The 22,283-nt window shown below is 45.5% G+C and overlaps 1 protein-coding gene across 1 annotated transcript in view; it reads left to right on the top strand.

Moving 5' to 3' along the window:
- Positions 1-22,283, top strand: part of ME2 (malic enzyme 2) — a 34,765-nt gene that overhangs the window by 6,772 nt on the left and 5,710 nt on the right. The window contains exons 4-12 of the mRNA XM_018561000.1: positions 989-1,064; positions 4,741-4,902; positions 5,010-5,113; positions 7,499-7,608; positions 10,116-10,213; positions 12,177-12,290; positions 15,884-15,998; positions 18,118-18,260; positions 22,104-22,206. Coding sequence (XP_018416502.1) covers positions 989-1,064; positions 4,741-4,902; positions 5,010-5,113; positions 7,499-7,608; positions 10,116-10,213; positions 12,177-12,290; positions 15,884-15,998; positions 18,118-18,260; positions 22,104-22,206 — 1,025 coding nt within the window. The remainder of the gene's footprint in view (positions 1-988; positions 1,065-4,740; positions 4,903-5,009; positions 5,114-7,498; positions 7,609-10,115; positions 10,214-12,176; positions 12,291-15,883; positions 15,999-18,117; positions 18,261-22,103; positions 22,207-22,283) is intronic.

Below are 22,283 nucleotides of genomic sequence, written 5' to 3' on the forward strand. Positions count from 1 at the left end.
TACTGGGTCTCACTGTGTGTGGGCAGGTGCGGGAAGGAGGAGGAGAAGATGTTCAGTCCGCCAGCGCTGTAAACAGGACCCATGAGGCCCCCAGCAAGCATCTGGTACCATGCAAGAGGCTGCAGAGGACCGAAGTCTTGTGACAAGTGACTGCAGATGACGGATAAGTTGTGACAAGTGTCTGCTGATGACAGACATCCTGCTTGTAACAAAAGACTGTAGAGGACTAAGGAATAGCTTGAGGACTGATGGCATGTTACAACAAAATGGCGGCCACTGGTTTGCAACTTAACTTTATGCATTCCATGTAGAAATAGGCTCCAGACTTAGATTCAGCTGCAGTGATGATGAACTGCAACCCAAAACACCACTCAAATAATTTTTCATTTACTCCCAGGCAGAACTCTACACAGGCTGTAAGACATGGCTACAGGATTAATACTCCTCTCGGGGTAGACCCTCCTTGGCTCAGTCTTAGCTCCGTCCTCGTCTTCCCACCGGTCTCCTCTTTTGCGTTGATGAATAGCTTTACACAAATGTTAAAAAACTATCACTCTACCCCAGAGGTCAGCAACCTCGTCCTTCCAGCTGTGCTAAAACTGCAAATCCCACTGGGAGTCATGCCTGTGGCTGTCAGTCTTGGAATGCCTCATGGGAAATGTAGTTCCATAACAGCTGGAGTGCTGGGGTTGCCCACCCCTGCTCTAACCAGACTGAAATGATAAATCTTAATCATGGGGTCAAAATGGTTTAATACTTGTGAATCTTTCTTCTCCAAAACCAGAAAACTGTTTCAGACATAACTTGCTGTGCTAAATCGATCTTCATTATAAGCAATGACTGCCTATGGGAGCCCGTGTGCGCCCTATTCTAGGAATCATGCTAATACTTATTTTTAGATACAATAACACGTAAGACGTCTGCTTCAGGCAACTTCCTTTTTCTAAAAATGTCCCCCTTAGCTTCTGTCTTTGTGCTTCTTTTACAGGGGAGTGTACATCTCTATCTTAGACAAAGGACATATCCGATCCATTCTAGAGAACTGGCCGGAGACCGATGTGAAGGTGAGTACATGGAGAACATGATGATTGATCTTCCCGGGACAGGACCCCTCTGTTACATCCAACTACAGAGGTTTGCAGGCTCCGACGTTAAAGGAGAACTATGAGGAGAGTGAAAATCACTCATCCACATAGTTTGAGCCGACGTGTGACAATGAAACTGTGACACGTCGGCTCAATAGATCTGGAAGTGAGAGAACACATACCATCGCTCGCTCACTTCTCGATCATCTTCCTGCAGAGAGTCGTGACTGTCACTCACGGCTCTCCGCAGGGATTCCCGCCTCCCGCTCTGATCCTCCAGCAATGACTGGCCGGACGGAGAAGGGGCGGGTACAGTTGGCTCTGCCTCTAGATAGGCAGAGGCAGCTGTCACTCACGCAGCTGGGTGGATCTCGACAGTAATTCGGGATCCGTCCCGGCTTCGGTGGTCTCAGTATACCACGAGCTGTAGATCGCGGTATACTGAGCTTTGGGTCACGGGGGGGGGGGACCCACGGGTCACGGGAGGATGCTAGTTTATGTCCTCTCGTGACCCTTAGGAGAACTATGGGGAAAAACACTTACCCCATAGTTCTCCTTTTAAGGTTTCAAACTCTTGAGTCCAATTGATTGCAAACTTCCATGAATATATTTGGCATCCAGCCACCTTCCATCAGTGTCTCTTATCTCCGGAAATTGAAAGGCAGCAGCTATCTGTGTGTGTGTTCCACCTAAAGACCAGATTGAAAAGAATCCACAAAAAATGCAATACACATGCGCCAAGGCCCATGTATTGGGGGGGGGGTGTTCTCAAAACTGCAGCAGACAGAATCTGGAGAAGTCTGGCTACCAAATCAGCTTCTCTCTTTATTTTGTTCAGTTAAGATTTGAAAATGAAACATAGACGCCAATTGGTTGCCATGGGCAAATGCTCCTTCTTTTCTCTGCTCCAGTTTTGATAAATTCCCCCTTATGATATCTTATCACCGATCATATGTTTGGTGCAAGAAGATATGGGGGTCACAGAACAGGAAATGAAAGGGAATTCTCCCAGCAGGGTTATAGGAATAATTAACAAAAAGGTTCTGTTCTTTCTTATACTTTATCCAGAACTAAAAGAACTACAATATCATGGTTAGTTTACTAATTTGTATTGAGATTGTAGTCTATCCCGTTGGGGAACTTGGAGCGGTGACTACTTTACAACACACACAGGGACCATGGGGAACAAAAGTAGCCCCCCTCCAGAATGAAGGACAGTGTCTGCACCAATTCAGAGATGATTGGAGGATCTACAGCCGAGTGATACACACATAAGATACACTCCTGATTTCAGTGTCACTTTAATTCTAAAGCTTGGTGTCTTCACCACAAACTATTGAGCTTTATCACTGTTCTTCTTTTTTTTTCATGTTCGTGTCCGACCGACTAAGCTTCAGTATACCTTGTTTTATTTATCTGAAATTGTATGGTCTTATTTTGTTAATATCAAGTACAAAGACTCAATAAAAAGTAGGGATATGCCGATACCGAGTATTTGGGCGAATATTCATACTCGCCCAAATGCTCCCATAACTTCCCTGATACCGGAACCTCCGGAAGATTTCTTCTGACCAACACTGCCTTCAGGGGGACATGGAGCCGCCTTCCCGGGCAAACAAGAAGCTGGGCGGTGAGCCGCCTCCCGGCTTCCTGATTGGCCAGAAATCCGGTTCCAAGCCAGCACAATCTGTGATCAGGCTCCAGAGTCCAGTAGCTGAAACAGCAGGCAAATTTGTGGTATAACAGGCCAGGTTCGGTACACAAGCAGACGGTAGTAGTATAGGAGCAGGCAGAAGCATAGTCAGAAATCAAGCCGAGGTCAGGAGTCAAAGGTATCCAGTATGAAGTGGAAGACGATGAGAGTAGCGGGTGAATCGGCAGCCAAAGGTCGGTACGCGGGTAGCCGTATGAGAGGATTGTATCACAGGAAGTGCAGAGATATGGCTAAAATAGGAAGTTCAAGGGAGGAGCAAAGAGTTCAGAGTTCAGCAGAAACTAGGCTTACCTGAGGATTGCACATGAGATCAGGCAAGGAGCTATCCAAGGTTCTAAGGTGGCTCAGCAGGTAGAACCACTGCTAGCTACAGCAGAGGTCCTGGGTTCAGATCCAGTTCCTGACACCGGTTTCCGGGCCAATCTCAATCGAGTTGGCCAAACAATATAACAACATGGAGCTGGCTTTCCGGGCAATAAGTAAGCCGAGTGGCATGTCATTACCAGCCGCCCGGCTTTCTGATTGCCTGGGAAGCCGTTATCGATGCTCCCATGCTTGCGGAACTACCGGTATCGGCGAGTACTGATAGCAAAATATCGGTACTCGTAATCGATACCGAAAAAATGGTATCGGTGGATTCCTAATAAGTGCCATTTGGACACTACACTGAGCTGGTTTGGGATCAGGACTAATGTAGTTGGTTCAATGTTTTCTATTAGGTGCTGCAAGAAAAATAAGAGCTGTATTGCTAAATGGGTAAAATAAAAAACAGATGCAATCAGATTGCCATAAATTGTAACGGTAACAAGCGTGAGGACAGTCTGTCTGGGAATATTCTCACTCTTGTGACCATCTGCTGGGCAGTGGAGGAAACACAAGTGTATCAGACCAGAACTGTCATTTTCTGTCCACTCCATCCAGTGGTGCCGAGTGCGGTTAGTCCTGATCCCAAAACAGCTCGGTGTATTGTCCAAATGACACTTTTTATTAGGAATGCACCGATACCGTTTTTTCGGTATCAATTACGAGTACCGATATTTTGCTTTCAGTACTCGCCGATACCGAGCATCGATAACGGTACTTCCGCTGGCATGGAGCCGGCTTCCCAGGCAATCAGGAAGCCATGCATCATGCTACCATCGACATGCATCTCACACTTCTGTATAGTGCTGCTATAGATCAGGGGTGGGCAAACTCCAGCCCTCCAGCTGTGGTAATACTACAAAACCCATCATGCATCTGTCTCTGGGAGTCGTGGCTGTGAGAACTAAAACTCATGGGAGTTTTAGTTCCACAACAGCTGAAGGGCCGGAGTTTGCCCACTCCTGATATAGATTATGAATGGCAAATAGTAATCCTCGGGGATGGTTACATGAGAGATGTGGACTGCACCCACTTGCAGGAACTACAGGCACACTGAGGTTTGAACTCCCTACCCTCCCCCCCTTTCCCTGGCATCCCCAACCCCTCATTTCTTGTGTTTCCTGCATTACCTGCAGACATGTTGTACAGGTACTTATGGTTCTTGTCTGCTTATGGTTCCTAAAAAGTGCTTGGAAATTCCTTTTCAGACCGCCAACCATGTGCCAGGCTGGTGGGTCGTGTTGGCTGGAGGAGGGAGGGGATGCAGGAAGGTTGTGCAGCATTGGTCACCCTGTTCTACAACCCTGAACTCTACTTTCGACCAATAGCTCAGCTTCCGTTGCAAATTTTCTCCCCACCGGAAAAGCGGTGGGGAGAGTCTAAGAAGAGAACTCTCCTCGTTTTGAACAGATTTCTGCTTACTTCCTGTTTCTCTGGGACAGGAAGTGAAGGGAAATCTCCCCAACAGGACATCAAAGAAAAAAGAAAAGTGTATTAAATTGTATTTATTGCCTGCTGTGTTGAAAACAAAAAAAAAAGGCTTTACATTGTGTGTAATGGTCGTCTTCTCTGTTTCAGGCAGTGGTAGTAACTGACGGCGAGCGTATTTTGGGGCTTGGTGACCTGGGGGTTTATGGAATGGGCATTCCTGTTGGAAAACTGTGCCTGTATACAGCTTGTGCCGGTATACGCCCTAGGATGTGTCTGCCGGTAGTAATCGATGTTGGCACTGATAATCCGGTAAGTTTCTTGCTACATGGTAAGAACGATGAAAGCTATTCCTTCATGTACATAATGAGGAGGCCGTGTCACGCGTCAGGTTTCACATTGCACGGTTTATTTATCAGGATTTATTGAAGGACCCGTTCTATATGGGACTGTACCAGAAGAGGGACCGGACCCAGCTATACGATGACCTCATTGATGAATTCATGGATGCTGTTACTGACCGGTATGTCATATTTTTCTGCATTATATGGAATATGATGTCATTGCAGCCTTACAAGGTCATTGGTGTTACTTGGAAGCCTGTGACTTATTATTATTATTATTATTATTACATAGTATTTATATAGCGCCAACAGTTTGCACAGCGCTTTACAATATAAAGACTTGGGCTTGTACTCTACTTGACAATTTCTTACTATTTGCACACACATGATGCAATCTGAATTTTTGGCCAGAAAACAGCTTCAGACTCCCCCCAAACAATGATATATGTTCTGAAAGCAGAGGTCCTGTACAATAAAAAGATGCTGGTTGCAATTTTTCATGTCGCACGGTATTTGCATAAATGTTTATCAAACCACTTTTTTTTGACTCAAATACACTAAAATGTAATTTAGTGCACAGAAACAGAATATAATACCCAATTTTTTGGTAAAATATAAAAGACGGGTCACGCCGGGTAATTAGATACCAAACATGTCAAGCCATAAAATTGTGTGCGTTCGTGAAACTGCAAAAAAACGACAGTAACCAAAATTTCCCATAGGCGACGTTTTAAACGCTTTTACGGCTAACAGTGATTGATGGGCCTAGAATTATTGTTCTCACTCCGATGCTCGCGATGATGTGTAACGTGTGGCGCAATTTTTGTTTTTGCATGTGGGCGCATTCGACGCGTGCTTCCGTTACGTATGTGCGTAAACATGGGGGATTTTACTTTTTTTTTTTTTAACACTCTGCTTTATTGCTATCACTTAGGGGGCTAACAAGCACCCTATGTAATAGCAAATATAATGTGATTGGCAGGGAAGCCGGCTTGATGCTGATTGGTTGACCTCCGGCCTTCCCTTCAGTCTTGCACAGTTGTACCGGCTCCTCTTCTGCACTAGATTGCTTACTTGGAATTCACTGCATTTTGTGAATTTCTCACAGTACAGGTATTCCTCACTTAACGACCGAGTTCCGTTCCTACGACCAGGTCGTTAAACGAATTGGTCGTTAAGTGAGGAACTCTATACAGTACTGTACTGCATTAGTACAGTACTGTATAGCATTGCAGATGTACAGTACCGAACAGTGTACTGTACATCTGGCAATGAAAATACTTACCGGGACCCGCAGTGAAGATCAGAGGACGTCACTTCCGCCGGCGACACGTCGCACTGACGCTGACACGCAAGGTCGGAGGTCGCTCGGCAGTCCGTCGTAAGTACGAGTGGTCGCAAAGCAGGTAAGTCGGTAACCGAGGAAGGTCTGTATGCAGCAGAAGCTTCAGCAATTCAGAATTCTAATTCCCTGGCTGGAGGACATCCAGCATCATCTAGCTGTTTCCTCCCTAGCCTGCTCCTTTCAGTCATTTGTATTTCCGCCATGAAGGTTCATCACATGTGGGCAGGGTGCTGTGAAGTTTTCAGGAAGTTGGGTGCATCTCCCTGCCTGCTCCTTCCCACCAGCCATGAAGCAAGGAATAGTTGCATATTAAACTCCAGCTTTAACAAGCAGTGAATAAGGTTATAAAAGAAGCCCTCTCTGACCTCTGTAGCTTGTGCATAGGGGAGACATTCATCATCAAGTTCACAACAGGCGCTATCATAACAGCGTGTTTTCCCCTTGTTTCCTCTGGCAGCAGGGACTTGGCAGCATTCTTATGCTGGTGCTGTAAGCTGTCCAGAGTCCAACTGCAATTCCACGTCACAGCCTCTTTTGTTATCATTAAGGATGAATTGCTCCATAGCACCTACAGCTACAGAGGTCAGTGATGGCTTGTTTTAATGCCTATTTACTGCTTGTTAAGAACATGTAGATATTTGAATGTACGTAACCTGGTTACAGTTCTACTTTAACTCTGGGATAATCACTGAAGCTTTTGTTAGAGAAGTCATTTAAAGGAGGACTATGGGGAGAGTGAAATACACTCATCCTCAGTTAGAGCCGACATGGGACACTGCAGGTTTTAGGGCTCTATAGATCGAGAACTGAGCGACTACAAACCACCGATCACTCAGCTCACGGTCTTCTCCCTGCAGAGAGGAGTGGTGATCACTGCTCCCCTCTCCGGTCCTCCAGCGCTCATTGGAGGGACAGATAGAGGAGGGGGCGGCCCCCGCAGGATCTCAAAATCCCTGAACAATGCCGGCATCCAATCAGATTGTTCAGGTATTTTGAGAGCCAGCGGGGCCGACTAGCAAGATACTGAATCTTGGCCCAGTGGAAGATTTCTCCATCCACACAGTTTAGCGTAGATGGAGGAATCTGTTCCACTTTTTCCATCTGACCATAGAAAATCTGCAGATCATCCGTAGGTGTATGGCCAGCTTTATACAAGCCGTGATGTCGCTGAATATTAAATCCAGTTAGTAATTGTAATAAATGTGTTGTATGTTCTCAGATATGGTCAGAACACGCTAATCCAGTTTGAAGACTTTGGGAACCACAACGCCTTCAGATTCCTGAGGAAATACAGGGAGAAATATTGCACTTTCAATGATGACATTCAAGGTACGTCTTCTTGTTTTTGGTTGAACAACCTGGTGCAGCAATGCAGTGCGTACACCGCTTAATCGGTGGACGTTCACTTCCCTAACAAAGGGTTTAAGGTTCGACAGATGATGAAAAGAAACTCTCATATCCTTTTATTATGTTATACCAGCTAATAACATAACTGCGGTCTCAGTCCCATTAGGAAGATTTTCCATGTCCCAGTGTCCACTCCTTCTGAGGAATCTTAACAGGGGCACCCAGAGCAGAAAATACCTGATAGAGGTGCTAACCCTTCCCCTACTCTGCTGACAATAGCATTGTTCCTGTACATGCCACAGAGAAGACATTTCCATCTGACTTCTATCTAATCAGAGACTGCTGTCAGCCGGACAGGAAGTGACATTCTGTCCGAGAACACAGAGCAATAAACATGTCGCAGAGTAGAGGCTTCAACACGTTTGTTCAGCTCAAACTTTTTTTTTATAGTTTTGGAACCTCTGTTGGTTTTTACTGCCATCTGCATCAGGTGATGAAAAGCAAACTAAAGGTTAGAGTGTGGTTCCAGCAAACAGCTCAGATTTGTCATTTTGCCGGACATTCTTGTAACGCACACACACCTCTGCTGTTAATTGGATCACATTGCTGCTACCTAGTTAAAGTGACCGTAAACTCAAGACCTAAAACTTAAAGGAGAAGTATGAGGGGGGTGCTTTTCACTCATCTCATAGTTCTAGCCGACCTGTGACAATGAGACTGTCACAGGTCGGCTCAGTAGATCGGGAGGTGAGCGAACACATACCGGCGTTCGCTCCCCTCTCGATCCTGTCACGGCTCAGGGGAGGGGCTGGATTCCCCCCTCCCCGCTCCGATCCTCCAGCGCTGACTGGCGGAACGGACGGGAGAGGGGGCGGGTACAGCTGGCTCTGCCTCTAGATAGGCAGAGCCAGCTGTCACTCCCGCAGCTGGGCGGATCCCGGCACAATTGTCGGGATCCGCTTCAGCTGCGGCGTCTCAGTATACCGCGAGCTGTAGCTCGCGGTATACTGAGCTTTGGGTAACGGGAGGACAATAGTTTGGGTCCTCCCGTTACCCTAAGGAGAACTATGGGGAAAATGGTGCGCGGGGCAGCGTGTGATGCTGCGCGGGGCAGTGTTTGACAGACTGGCTGGGGGGGAATGCCTGAAGCTCAGGAACAGACTGGAGCAATGTTTTTTGTTTGTTTGTTATTATGCATCGCTGAGTTGTTTGAAGGTGAACAGTTCACATTTGGCAGAAGTTACTGCAAACATTGAGCAATAAAAGGGATGCGTTTATGTTTGATTGGTTCCTTTGGCCAACACACCCAAATTCCTCGACCATGTTTATGTGATAACATGAACATACAATATGTAAAGTTTGTGAACCTCAACACCTACACTCTATGCCAACGATATGTGGACATCCCTCTAAATGACTCGGTGAGTTCAGATGTGTCCAGTGCAGAGTACTGTTTATGTTAAAACATACACAGACATTTTAGACAACTGTTTTTGGAACAGTTTGGGGAAGGCCCCTTTGCCAGCATGACTGCACAAATCCACCTCCAAACCAAAACATGGGTTGATGAGTTTGGTGTGGAGGAACTAGAGTGGCCTCTACAGAAGGGCTGGAACCACCTAAGCGATTAATTGATCATGAGAATAGTTGCCAACTATTCTTTCTCGATTAGTTGAATGGATCCCCTAGCTCTCTCCTCCACGCTGGGAGGAGGGCACAGCAAGCAGAGGGCGGGTGCAGTAGCCTATTTTTTTTTTTTTTTTTTTTTTTTTTTTTCTGCCTTCCAGTGCAGTGCGATTTGCAAAAAATTGTACATGCAGTTTTATTCTGAAGTAAAATTTATGTTTATAACACTCCATTTGTGTTTTTTATTTTAAGGATGGTATTTATTTCATTTTTTTTTTTTTTTTTTATCCGATTTTAATTGAAATTATAATTGGCCAACTGATCGATTTTTATGAAAATAATCATTAGTTGCAGCCCTACTCTACATAGGCCTGACCTCAACCCTACTGAACACATTATGGATCAAATGGGATACTCATGATGATCCAACATCAGTACCTGGCCTCACAAATGGCCCTTTGACTGCATGAGCACAGATTCCCATAGACACACCCCAAAATCTTGAGGAAGGCCTTTGCAGAAGAGTGGAGGCTGTTTTAGGTAGAAGGAGGGGGTATCTCCAATTGAATACCCTTGGTTCTGGAATGGGAGGTTCAATAGACCCATGTGATAGTCGGGTGTCCACAAACACCTGCCTGTATAATGTATTTTAATGCTGGGGCAACACCATGCTCTACTATCTACTATTATTCTGCACCAGCTGGACAATTTAGTGCAATAAGGAATTGCGACTTACCAACTGTTACTGTCACTTGTCCTAACAAAGAAGAATGAACAGCTTCTGTTTGTCAACATAAAGCGATAAATATTCATCTCTGCAGGTTGATCTAATGGAGTCGCGGTTTTTCTTTTTGTGTTCTCAGGTACGGCATCAGTGGCACTAGCTGGTCTACTCGCCACGCAGAACGCGATTAATAAACCCATCACGGAGCAGAGAGTTCTGTTCCTTGGTGCTGGAGAGGTATGTCAAGGTTTATTTCGCTTTTGCATATATACATGTCATTAATGTGGGGGGGGGAAATGAACTAAACCGATCCAAGGGGCAGGAGATGTTGTCTATCTCTTTCCTAGACTCAGCAGTGCAGCTAGTGAGGTTGGACATTGTAGGATGCAATAGGTACTCTCTGTGGTCTAAGCTTTAAACTGGTCATACACTACCTGGCCCAAATTTGTACAGTGGGATTTGCTGTCCGCACCCTTCCAGCTGGAATACCTCGATCAGAAGATCGAAGGAGCTGGATGGAAAATCTTTGGTCGAATGGAGCTTGCAGCCAATCTGTTTGGGTATTGGGTAGGGATGCACCGATACCGTTCTTTCGGTATCGAGTAGCGATATTTTGTTTTCCTTACTCACCGATACCGGAAGTCCCATTAAGGAAGCCAGGCGGCGTGTAATGACTCGCCACATGGCTTCCCGATGAGCAGGGAAGCCGTCTCCATGCTTCCTCATCATCGGGTGACGAGACAGCATGGAGCCGGCTTTCTGGCCAATCGGGAAGCCGGGGGGCGGGTAATGACTCGCCGCCTGGCTTCCTAATTGGCCAGTTAGGCAACTAATCAGGAAGTTAGGCGGCGAGTCATTACACACTGCCCGGCTTCCTGATGGGCCGGGAAGCTGGCTCCATGCTCCCTCGTCACCAAGTGTAATGACTCCCTGCCCGGTTCGGGTATCGGGCTATGCATCGGAGCATTTGGGCGATCAGTATCAGTGCATCCCTAGTATTGGGTATTCTGACAGTGGCTGACAGGCTCTATCAGAGTACAATGGGAAAAAGGAGGGGATTCTTTGATCAACACTCCTAAGCGTGGATGGAGGAATCTGTTCTATTTTCTTTGTTCAGCCCGCAGGTTGAGCAAAGAAAATATAACAATGTATGGCCAGCTTTATCTTATCATACATAATTTACAATGAATGTAATACTACAGAAAGCTGTCACATACTGAACACATGCAATGGGAGATGCTCAGAGCCTGGGGACATGTTTCAGGAGTCAGACTGGAGAATGGTTACATGAAACTGCGAGAGATCACGACTACAGACCATCTACATATCAGTGCTCCAACATTTGTGCTTCCCACAGCCCCTTAAAAAAAAAATGACTTGCACTATATTTAATATTTCTTTCAGAAAACTCCATTTATAAAGGATTAGAGGACAAAAAAAATAAAGACATGAGATGAAAGAGCACAGAGGCAAATAAAAAAGATGGTATGAAGGAAGTAAACCAGGGGTAGGCAACCTCAGCATTCCAGCTGTTGAGGAACTACAAGTCCCATGAGGCATTGCAAGTTTCTGACAGTCACAGGTATGACTCCCAGAGGCAGAGGCATGATGGAATTTGTAGCGTCGGCACAGCTGGAGTGCCGAGGTTGCCTACCTCTGAAGTAAATCTAACCATTTAACTATTAGAAGCCAGTCTAAAGAATATTTTCCTTTTACTGGCTTGAGCAAACTGCTGTCTGCAGGGACCTCGAGAACATCGAGTGTCAAAGGGCCACATGCAACCACCTGGGCTGCAGGTTGGGCACCAGCGCGTTGGTGGCAATGATGGACCATGTCTGCACCATGTGTAGTCTCAACCAGGGACGCATAAGACGGAGTGGCAATACAAAAGCACAATTGGGAGATAATGGTCATCCCATAACAGGAAGTGCCTGAATACATTTGATGATGTGTTAAAGAATAGAGAGCTGAATTACAGCGTGTCTTTTTATATCCATCTGGAGTTCAGCCTGAAGAGACCAATGTGGCCAGGCTGTAGTTTTTTTTTTTTCGGGGGGGTGGGGGTCTGAGAATTATAAATCTGACTTTTTTAAATGATCCATGAACGTCGACTTACACTTTGTCAGTATTAAAACTGTTGTGCCAGCTGTCACATTAGATTTAACTCTAGCTACAATAACCTACTTTCTACATCTTCCAGGCAGCTTTAGGTATTGCAAACCTCATCGTCATGGCCATGATGGAAAACGGCATCTCAGCCGAGGCGGCTCGAGACAAGATAAGGATGTTTGATAAATATGGATTGCTGATCCCGGTAAGCCACATTGCTATACATATGTGTATGTGTAGCCAAAACTTTGTATTCTTTCTCATCCTACGAGGGACACAGGAAGTCTTAGTCAGGTTATACTGCCACCTGCAAGAGGATTGGACATTGGCAAACAAAACAACTGCCTAGTGTAATACCCCTCCTATTACCAGCATGCCTCATGTGGGTGGGATGGATCCCTTCTTTCCTGTAGTTGGGTTTGGATCACCCTTTGGCCCTTATCAAGGACCAGATCTCTGCTCTTGTCATTCTTTATCAGAGACCTTTAGGATTTCCACTCTTTCATCATGACCTGTGTGCAAGAGGTCTCACATGTGGTTCCTCCATTCTAATTCCTTCTACCTCAGTGGGATTTGAATTGGGTCATCCCTCTCCCTGCTCTGACTCATAAGGTTTTCTTTGTATCACCTCGACTATATGAATGTCTGATCTGACAGCTTTTTCCTGCAAGGAACCCTTTTTGGTCCTAGTGGCAAGGTGGTCTTGAGGCCTAGAATGTCCTTGCTTCCCAAGGTGGTCCCTGCATTTTACCTTAATCAGGATATTGTCCATCCCTCTTCAAGTTTGGCTTCAGTTCACCAGAAAGAGATTCCTCTCCTCTGTTTTGATGTGGTTTGGGCTTTTCAGGTGCATATTTCTGCCACTTTTTCATTCGGTAATGTGGACTCCCTTATTGTCATTCCTAGTGGGCCCAGGAAGGGAGCCCCAGCTTCTACCATTTTCGGTGGCTTACATAGACCATGGTGCAAGTTTATGGTGTCAAGAATAGGGTTGGCTATTTCCAGCCAAGGCTCCCTCCACCAGGGCTGAGTAGTTTTTAGGCTTTTCAGCATCAGGCCTCTGTTTTCCAGCTTGGAAAGGCTGCCACCTAGTCAACACGTTTTCCAAGTTCTACAAGTTGGATGTTTCGGCCTCCTCTCTTGCCAGCTTCAGGTGTAATATCCTTCAGGTGTCTCTTTGAGCTGCAGTTCCTGTTGACTACATCGGTCCTGTGAGGGTTAGGTCGCACCATATGCAGTGCGTTCCGGTCCGATTTTGGCCGGAACGCACTGCATCGCATTGCGGCCGGCTCACTTTTTTACTGGGCTGGAGGGGGCGTGGCCGGGCCATTGAAGTGAATGGCACCGTAGCCACGCCTTCTGGTCACAATGCGATTGCCCGCACGGGATCGCAAGGCACGTTGTGCCTGCAGTGCGGTGTGATCAAAATGCTGCGAACACTATTTTGATCGGACCGCACTGCAGGCACAATGTGCCTTGCGATCGCATTCACTTCAATGGCCGGCCACGCCCCCTCCAGCCCTGCAAAAAAGTGAACCGGCCGCGATGTGATGCAGTGAGTTCCGGCCAGAATCGGACCGGAACGCACTGCATATGGTGTGAACTAACCCTTAGTGTTTGCTTGCTGTGTTGCCCGCCCCTCAGACTGCTTTTGGACATGCTGAAGTTTTAATGTTTGCTATATTCCACAATGGACAAGAAAGAAAATAGGATTTTTGGTACTCGCCGTAAAATCCTTTTCTTGGAGTCTATTGTAGGACACAATAACCTCACCCCTTTGGGCTTGTTCACACCAAATGCAGACCAGATCTACATGAGTTTCTGCACATGCAATGCAGTGTGTTTTGCCTAAACTGGGCTTTCAGTGCATTCCAGGGCGTTTGCATGCATTTTTGATGTGGCTGCATGTGTTTTGATGCGTTCCAGAGCAGGTAAAATAGGGCTTGCTGCAGTTTTTCCACATGCTCTGGAACTGAACACTGTGGTGTAAACTAGAGCCCAAAATACCATTGGAATACATTGGACGCAGTTTTGATCCGTTCTGTAACTGCTCTGCATCTGCTCCGCACTTGGTATGAACTACCCTTGGTGTTTATGATCATGCTCTTGGTATTACTTTGCTATTAAACTAAGCCATGCTGGTACAGGGAGCGGTTATTGTGGGCTGGCCTGATGTTTTTTTGTTTGCCAGAGTCCAGTCCTCTCAAAGGCGGAAGGATTTTGAGGATGGCCTTTAAGTCGATTGGGGATTGGGATTCCTCAATGGACTTGAAGACAATTATTTTCCAGTGAGTAAAAAACCCTGTTTTGTTTTGGATGAAGTCTGGAAGGGTTAGAACCCCTGTCCCATTATTTTAATTTTGTAGAGATTTCCTCAGATCTTCTGCTGTGTCTCTGGAACCGGAAGTCATGAGAAATCTCCCCAACAGGACACAGACAGCAAGATATAAACTACCAGGGATTTTAGCCCTCCCATACACTATCCCTCCCAAAAATCATTTTTTTATATACATTTTATAAACCTAAGGCTTTATTTATTTTTTTCTTGTATTAAAAACTGCTCTTTTTATTATCGGCTGACAAATGGCAAATATATATATTTTTTTAAATTTTTGTTTCCACTTCTGCTTTGTGGGAAAGCAAATGCATTTGTTTGTTTTGTTTGGTTTTCAGGTTTAAAGCATAAACTTGGATCATTGCTCACATTACATTACAATAAAACTGCAGCCACATGGCACAACTATTTTCATTCTCTTCCCTTCTCCTACTGCACATGTGACACTTCTAGAGTCAAGCTTGTCCACATGCGGCTATAAGATTCTAATAAAAGTAAATTCTTTATTCTTGTAAAGGTGGCAGTTTCAAACCATACCATTCTTTTCTTTCCTTTCCTCTTCTTTTTTTCTTTCCTTTCCTCCTTTCTTTTTTCTTTCCTTTCCTCCTTTTCTTCTTTAAAAGTATCGGTACTTGTACTCGTACTTGGTATCTGTGCAACCCTTCTTTTTTTTCTTTCCTTTCCTTTTTTTTCTTTCCTATCCTCCTCCTTTTCCTTTCTTTTTCTTTCCTTTTCCTTTTCTTCTCCCTTTTCTCTTTCCTTTTCTTCCCCCTTTTCTCTTTCCTTTCCTTTTCTTTTATTCCCCCTTTCCTCTTTCCTTTCCTCTTCTTCCCCCTTTCCTCTCCACCTTCCTTCTTTCCTCTTCTTCCCTCTTTCCTTTCCTCTTCCCTGATTTATAAACTACTCTGGTTCTTGGTGGAGACAGTGAATGTCGGGATTGGGAGAGAGTAGCCGTATGAAGCTTTGGCTGCTGGCTGTCATAGGGGACAATATATATTAACATATCCTTGGCATAGGGCATCGTGCTGGGAATGTTAATAAAGAAACTGGGGGTGGGAAGTCCCTGATAAACCTGTCTAGTATTGTCAAAAAATCTTCTTCTTCCTCTTCCTCTTCCTTTTTTTTTTTGCTCCATAAACAATGTAATTTACATTTTTTAGTGTGTTTTTTATACTGTCCCTTTCAGTGGGCGGTGCATTCAGGGATGTTATTTTTAAATAGCGTAGAGGAATTCTACCCATCTTGGCACAGAATATTCAGCAGCTGCCGCGGGACGAGCCTCAAGATGGAGCCAAAGAAGCTTAGCCAAGAATCTTGCACCATCTAAATGTGTTTTTAACAATGATAATGGTTTGTGATAATGACAGGTGCATCCTCTAAAATTTGTGCTGTGCTGGCACAGACGTTGATGCTGTATTGTGCATGGGACGTAGGTAAAAACGGGTTTGTTTTTTTTCTTACAGGGGCGTGACGAAGGTGTAGACGGTAACCAAGAGTCCTTTGCACACTCAGCTCCTGATCAGTCTGTGACAAGCTTTCTGGATGCCGTCAATGTTTTGAAGCCCACAGCCATTATAGGTAAGGCAAGATGGACCTTTATTAGAACCTTTTAGGACTAATTCACATGGGCAGGTACGTCTGTATAGCATGCACGCTGTACGAAGGCCCGACCCAGGAGGGACAGGTGGTGCGTGTAGTTGTGTGCAGCAGCCTCTACATCCCCAAGGGAGGACTCGGCTGCATGCTGTTACACGCAGACTCATCCATTCGGGTCTGGGTGCCCGCACTTGGATGTACATTTTTGCGGGTGTGCATGTAACTGCATGCAACTGCATCCTCCGAGAGGGAGGTGCAGGCTGCTGAATGGAATTACACGCAGCATGTGTCGCTCCTAGGACTGGGTCTCTGCACGGATGTGCATGCTGTATGGACGTGCACGCCCATGTGAATGAGCCCTTACTGTTACATAGTTACATAGTATTTGAGGTTGAATAAAGACATTAGTCCATCAAGTCCAACCCATTAGGATCTCATTCTAGGAGTACCTGTACCCCTGTATATTACGGTCCCTTAAGAAATCGTCCAAAAGTTTCTTGAACAATTCCACATTATTTGCTGCAATCACCACTGGCAGTGAATCATTAACTATCCCGTTTTCCTGAACAAATTCTACCAGATAATCCTTTATTATGCCCTCTAGCATTTTACAAACTACCGATGTTAGACTGACCATAACTCCGGGCACTGTGGTCAGTGTAGTGAACTCCTAGGCCGCCACTTCAGAATAAACACCAGCCAAGTTACTGAGAAGCGTTGATTTCCCCACAGAGGGGAATCCTACAAATCCTATTCGAGCATCGCCGGTCTTTGCAACAGCCGGAGTTTAGCTAGACGAGCTTTCAGCAAACCAAGATGGTGTGCGGTAGCTTTGTTCTTCTGGGTCCAGGCCATCTCGGCCTCTATTTCGGCGATCTTAGCAAGTGTGCCGCTCATGGTGGCTCACGGTTCGGTTGCTGGACACCGAGAAACCGGCAGAACACGGTGCAGCACCACTGCAAAAGGGACACTCCATGCCAGACAGTTAATATCAGCTTTGGGTGTATTGGCTTACTGTAAAGATAACAATAAAAGACATGTTGTCCGCACACCTTTAGCGTCAAAACTTGGTCTTTATTGATGATCTTGCAGCATGAAGAAGGATTGCAACGTTCTAGAACCATGCAGGGTGCCTTCGTCAGGCAAAGTGTCATACCACCCACTGTGCTGTACAACAATACACTGTATATACCCCCAATGTGTTAAACATGCAAAACCTGAAAACCAAACACTTCCCCACTGGGTGCGCTGAGCATCTGGGCTCCCATGGCTTCTGCGGCCAGCACCAAATGTTTCAGCACACCAATTGGCATTGTTATCACCTCCCTGTGCCACCAGGTCTCGGTGCAACTGCATCTATATACAAGGGGCACTTATGCATCCCAGGAGGAATGATCATGAACACACCACAATAGCCATTCATAAGGTATGCAAGTTATTTATTTATATGCCACTGATGCATGTATTCTGGCAGGCATATGATGTCATTATGAAGTCAGGGGTGCTGGTGTTTTTTTGAGTTTTGCAAGTTTGACATTGGGTATATATTGTTGTGCAGGACAGTGGGTGGTATAACGCTTTACCTGGCAGAGGTTCCAAAACGCTGTATTCTTTCTTCATGCTGCAAGAACATCAATAAAGACAAGCGTTTGAAGCTAAAGGTGTGCAGACGACATATCTTTTATTAGTATGCCGTGGCGCCATCCACTAGTTGTTCCATCACCCAACCAAAAGGGGTTTATCTGTATGGTGTGCAAAGGAGATATAACCACAGCTTACTGTAAAGGTCAGTCTACCCATAAGTGTTATTTTACTCATACAAGGAGTCTGGTGAGCTGAGTCACCCCAGGCTACTTGTATGTCTTGGAGATCCCATTGGTATAATTCCAGTCCCATAACTTGTGTGTGTTCCAGCACCTCCCATTGCATTCCATAATACCTAAAATACATTTACAGAATCCAACATGCAGGGCCGAAGCCTTGAATCACGGATGTGTCAGATTTATGGACTTGGGTCCTCCGGCACAGATATAAGAAGCCGCGTTCTTTAGTATAAAGCCCCCAGTGAGGAGCACCACATTCAATTATATTGTCTATTTAGGTGTTGCCGGCGCGGGAAGACTGTTTACAGAAGATGTCATTAAGGCAATGAGTGCAATTAATGAGAGGCCAATCGTATTTGCTCTCAGTAATCCAACCACGAAGGCGGAGTGTACGGCGGAGGAAGCGTATACATGGTCGGAGGTAAAATGACACGGGGAATTGGACTAATGGAAATTTATAGTTTAAGTTATTAATAGGCTGAGCAGAGAGCCTGTCCCCTGCCAGCAGCTGCGGAGAAGACCCCTTGCTTTCTGTGTGGAAGCAGTGATCTCTCTGCCGAGATCACCCCCTGCTGAGTCAGAGCCAAAGCTCTCATATTAACCGCGAGCATAAAGTTTGCTGATTGCAGAGCTGTAGGTCTGATACTACATTGGTCATTGTGGACCTGTCCAGAGATAACACTGCTTCATCATGGAGAGCAAGGGTCTGACTGCAGCTGTTAGCCGGCTTTCCTACTCACGCTGTAGCTGCTTTGGAAAGGAAACAAAGTGTAAAGCACGGAACACCTTTTGATTAGATCTGCCTGGAATGTACTTAAACTGAAGGTTTGGTTGGTATTTAAAGCGGACCTTTACACTCAAAAATCTAATTGTACCAATGCATCCCTCTATGTATGATGAGTAATAATAACATAGACATGTCAGGTGTAAAATGCTGTGATTGTGAAATACTTACACTTGCAGAGCATTCACTTCCTGCTTTGTAAGTGCAAAATGACTTCAGTCTGCCAAAGCCATGCACACTGGGATTGCCTTGTCATCAGCAGAGCATTGCTGGGAAATCTCATCTGTAATCTCACGAGATCTCGGGGAAGGCATTTTCCTCCCCTGAGATGATGTGCATAGTCACATGTCCTAGTCACATGTGCCAGTAATCCAGGAATTAAAGGAGAGCTAGTAATCTGCCCTTAGTAAACATGGCCACTGTCAGAAGACTGGGGAAGAAAAGAAAAATAAGGAATGCACAGAATACAAAGCCGGCAATTATCTAGAAGTATGTGTGTAGATTGTCATCACTAAACGTTTCTAAAGGTGTCTTTGTTGTAGTTTAAAGACATGTGTAAAGGTCCGCTTTAAGGTAATGCCCAGAAACACAGTAGAGCCTTCTGAAATTATTTGCATGTCTTACTTCTGTCACACATGTAAAAAATAAGGGATTTATCCTAAGTGTTAGAACCTCAGTTGTATTGCTTTCTGTGTCATTCTAGTTCGGTGACACCCTTATAGCTCATTCCTTGCTTGGGTGTCACAGATTTAAATCTGAACTCCAGCTTTCCCTTCAGTCTTGCACAGTTGTAGCGGCTCCTCTCCTGGACTGAAATGGCTTCCTCTGATTTCACTGCACACTGTGAGCTCCTCACAATGTGCATTAGAAGCTGCAGCAAGTCCGATAGAGCCCGCCTCATTTCCTGGTGGGAGGACATCCAGCTTCGTCTAGCCCTTTACTCCCCAGCTTGACTGTCCCTGGTCAGGCGTTCATTCATTGGATTTCAGTTCTTTCAATCATGGCGACTTTGCATCCCCTAAGGTAGTCTGCATGCAAATACAGCCTGGCTACAAATCTCCGCTCCTCCAGACTGATATTTACTAATCAAAGCATTTTGTTATCTGCATAACTCCTCCCAAGAGCCAGCCCACTGCTTCAGAGCTGAGGACTCTTGGGAGGAGTACAGAGGTAGGGTGCTGCGATATTTCCAGAAAGCAAAGTACAGCACTCTGGCGGCCCCTCCCACCAGCCATGATCTGCCTGCATTGCATAGGGAAGCACATATGGCATCACTGGGCCTATAATACGGTATGTAATACAATTGGGAAGGTTTTATTTAAAAATGTCATTAGCATGTTGATGAGGGTTAAGCAGAGAAACCAGGGAAGGCAAAATATAAGCTGACTAAACTTTAGCTTTTAACCGCCTCCCGGCCGATGTATAACAGCGGCAAGCCGGCGGATCGCTTGTATGATCGGATCGGAGTGCCCCCCTCCGGTTGTCCTGCTGGTCCCAGGCTCCGCTGTGCACTGTCTAGGCCCGCGACCAGCATGGTGGCTCTCTGACAGGGGATCAGAGGGAGATTGGTATACGATCTCCCTCCGGTTCCCTCTCCGCTGTCAGAATACGGAAGTGATTACATATGTATATTACATCACTTCCGCATTCTTGCTTCTTCAGAAGCTGATGAAGCAGATCTCTGCTTCATCAGCTTCTTTGGGGGTCCCTTGGTGACATTAGAGGTCTTGGAGACCCCTCATGTCTCCATAAAGAGGACCTGTCGCATATCTTTGCTATCACATAGGGGGGTTTCTTATCCCCCCTATGTGATAACAATAAAGTTAAGTGGGGAAAAAATTAAAGTTGCAAAAAACAAAATTTAAAGTCACACATGAAAAAGAATTTTAAAAAAACTATTTTTTTCAAAAAAAAGTCCCCACCCATATGCGTGCAAACATGCGTTGGGTGTGCATACATGTGAAGACGGCGTTTGCACCTATTACGCCACACATGTTACATATCGCCACGAATGTCGCAGTGTGAGCAATAATTCTAGGGCCATCAATTACTGATAACACTAAACTGATGAGCGGTAAAAGCTTTTAAAGTGTCGCCTATGGTCAATTTTGGGTATGGTAGTTTTCTGCGATTTCGCGGGTGCACGCAATTTTAAAGCTCGACATGTATGGTGTCTATTTACCCGACGTTACAAAATAAACGTTGTTCTGGTGACATGATGTTCCAATAAACGAACACTTTGGACTTCAACACTATTGGTGTGCTGGTGACATCCGTTTATTTTGTACTGTTTGGCGGCACCATCTGTGGTCACTGCGAGCACTCCCCCTTATTTAATTTGGGGCTTCCCGGTAAGGAGTGCGGCAAGGTATTTCTACGTTTTATTTACCCGACGCGACTCCGTCTTTTATATTTTACCACAAAATTGGGTAATAAAAATTGTATTATAACATATTGTAAAAAAAAAACAAAAGTTTTTTTTCAAAATTTTCAGTAATTTTTCCTTAAAGGAGAACTATGAGGTGAGTGCTTTTCACTCACCTCATAGTTCTAGCCGACCTGTGACAGTCGGGAGGTGAGCGAACACATACTGGCGTTCACTCACCTCTCTGCCGTGACGGGAGCGGCTGGATTCCCCCCTCCCCCCCCCCATCCTCCCGCGCTGACTGGCTGAACGGACGGGGGAGGGGGCGGGTACAGCTGGCTCTGCCTCTAGATAGGCAGAGCCAGCTGTCACTCACGCAGCTGTCGGATCCCGGCATAATTGTCGGTATCCGCTTCAGCTGCGGCGACTTAGTATACTGCGAGCAGCAGCTCTCGGTATACTGAGCCTACGGTGACGGGAGAACGCTAGTTTGTGTCCTCCCGTTACCCTAAGGAGAACTATGGGGAAAAGCACTAACCCCATAGTTCTCCTTTTTAATATAGTAAAAAATAAAAACCCCAGCGGTGATTACCACCAAAAGAAAGCTCTATCTGTCCCCAAAAAATGGTATAAAATTAATTTCAGTACAGCGTTGCATGACGGAATAAACGTCAGTCAAAGTACCACAGCGCTGAATACTGAAAAATGGCCTGGACAGGAAGGGGGTGTAACACCTGGTCAGCAAATGGTTAAAGTGAATGAAAGTCTCCAATATGTTTCTAAACCGCTATAAGAATCTGGCTGGAATTCTGACTTCCCATTCCGTCCAAAATCTAAAAAAGTTTGGAGTGTTGTTGAGCTTTATATGATCAGCAAGGCCTGATGGGTGTGGATTCTACTGCCATATGATTAGGCTTTGCAGGCTGGACTGTCTGACTGTGCTGCACCCCAGGGGATTGCACTACCATTAATAAAGGGAGCAGCTCGGAGTTGTCTTCATGTAAGGTCTTCTTATGGAGTCAGATCTTCTGGTCATTGGTCTGTTTTTCTCATACATCCAGTTGATGTTCTCTTCATATTTCTTTATTGTTAACTGTTCTTCCTCCCTAATTTAGGGCCGCTGTCTGTTTGCCAGTGGAAGTCCCTTTGATACGGTGACTTTAGCTGACGGGCGATCCTTTAAACCCGGCCAGGGGAACAATGCCTACGTTTTTCCAGGTATGTCTTCAGGAAAAAAAAATGCTCAAACACGTTTTCATTAGGGATGCACCGATACAAGCAACATTGGATTGCAT

Source organism: Nanorana parkeri, unplaced genomic scaffold (genome assembly GCF_000935625.1).
Source record: "Nanorana parkeri isolate BGI_ZX_2015 unplaced genomic scaffold, ASM93562v1 scaffold492, whole genome shotgun sequence".
NCBI lineage: Eukaryota > Metazoa > Chordata > Amphibia > Anura > Dicroglossidae > Nanorana > Nanorana parkeri.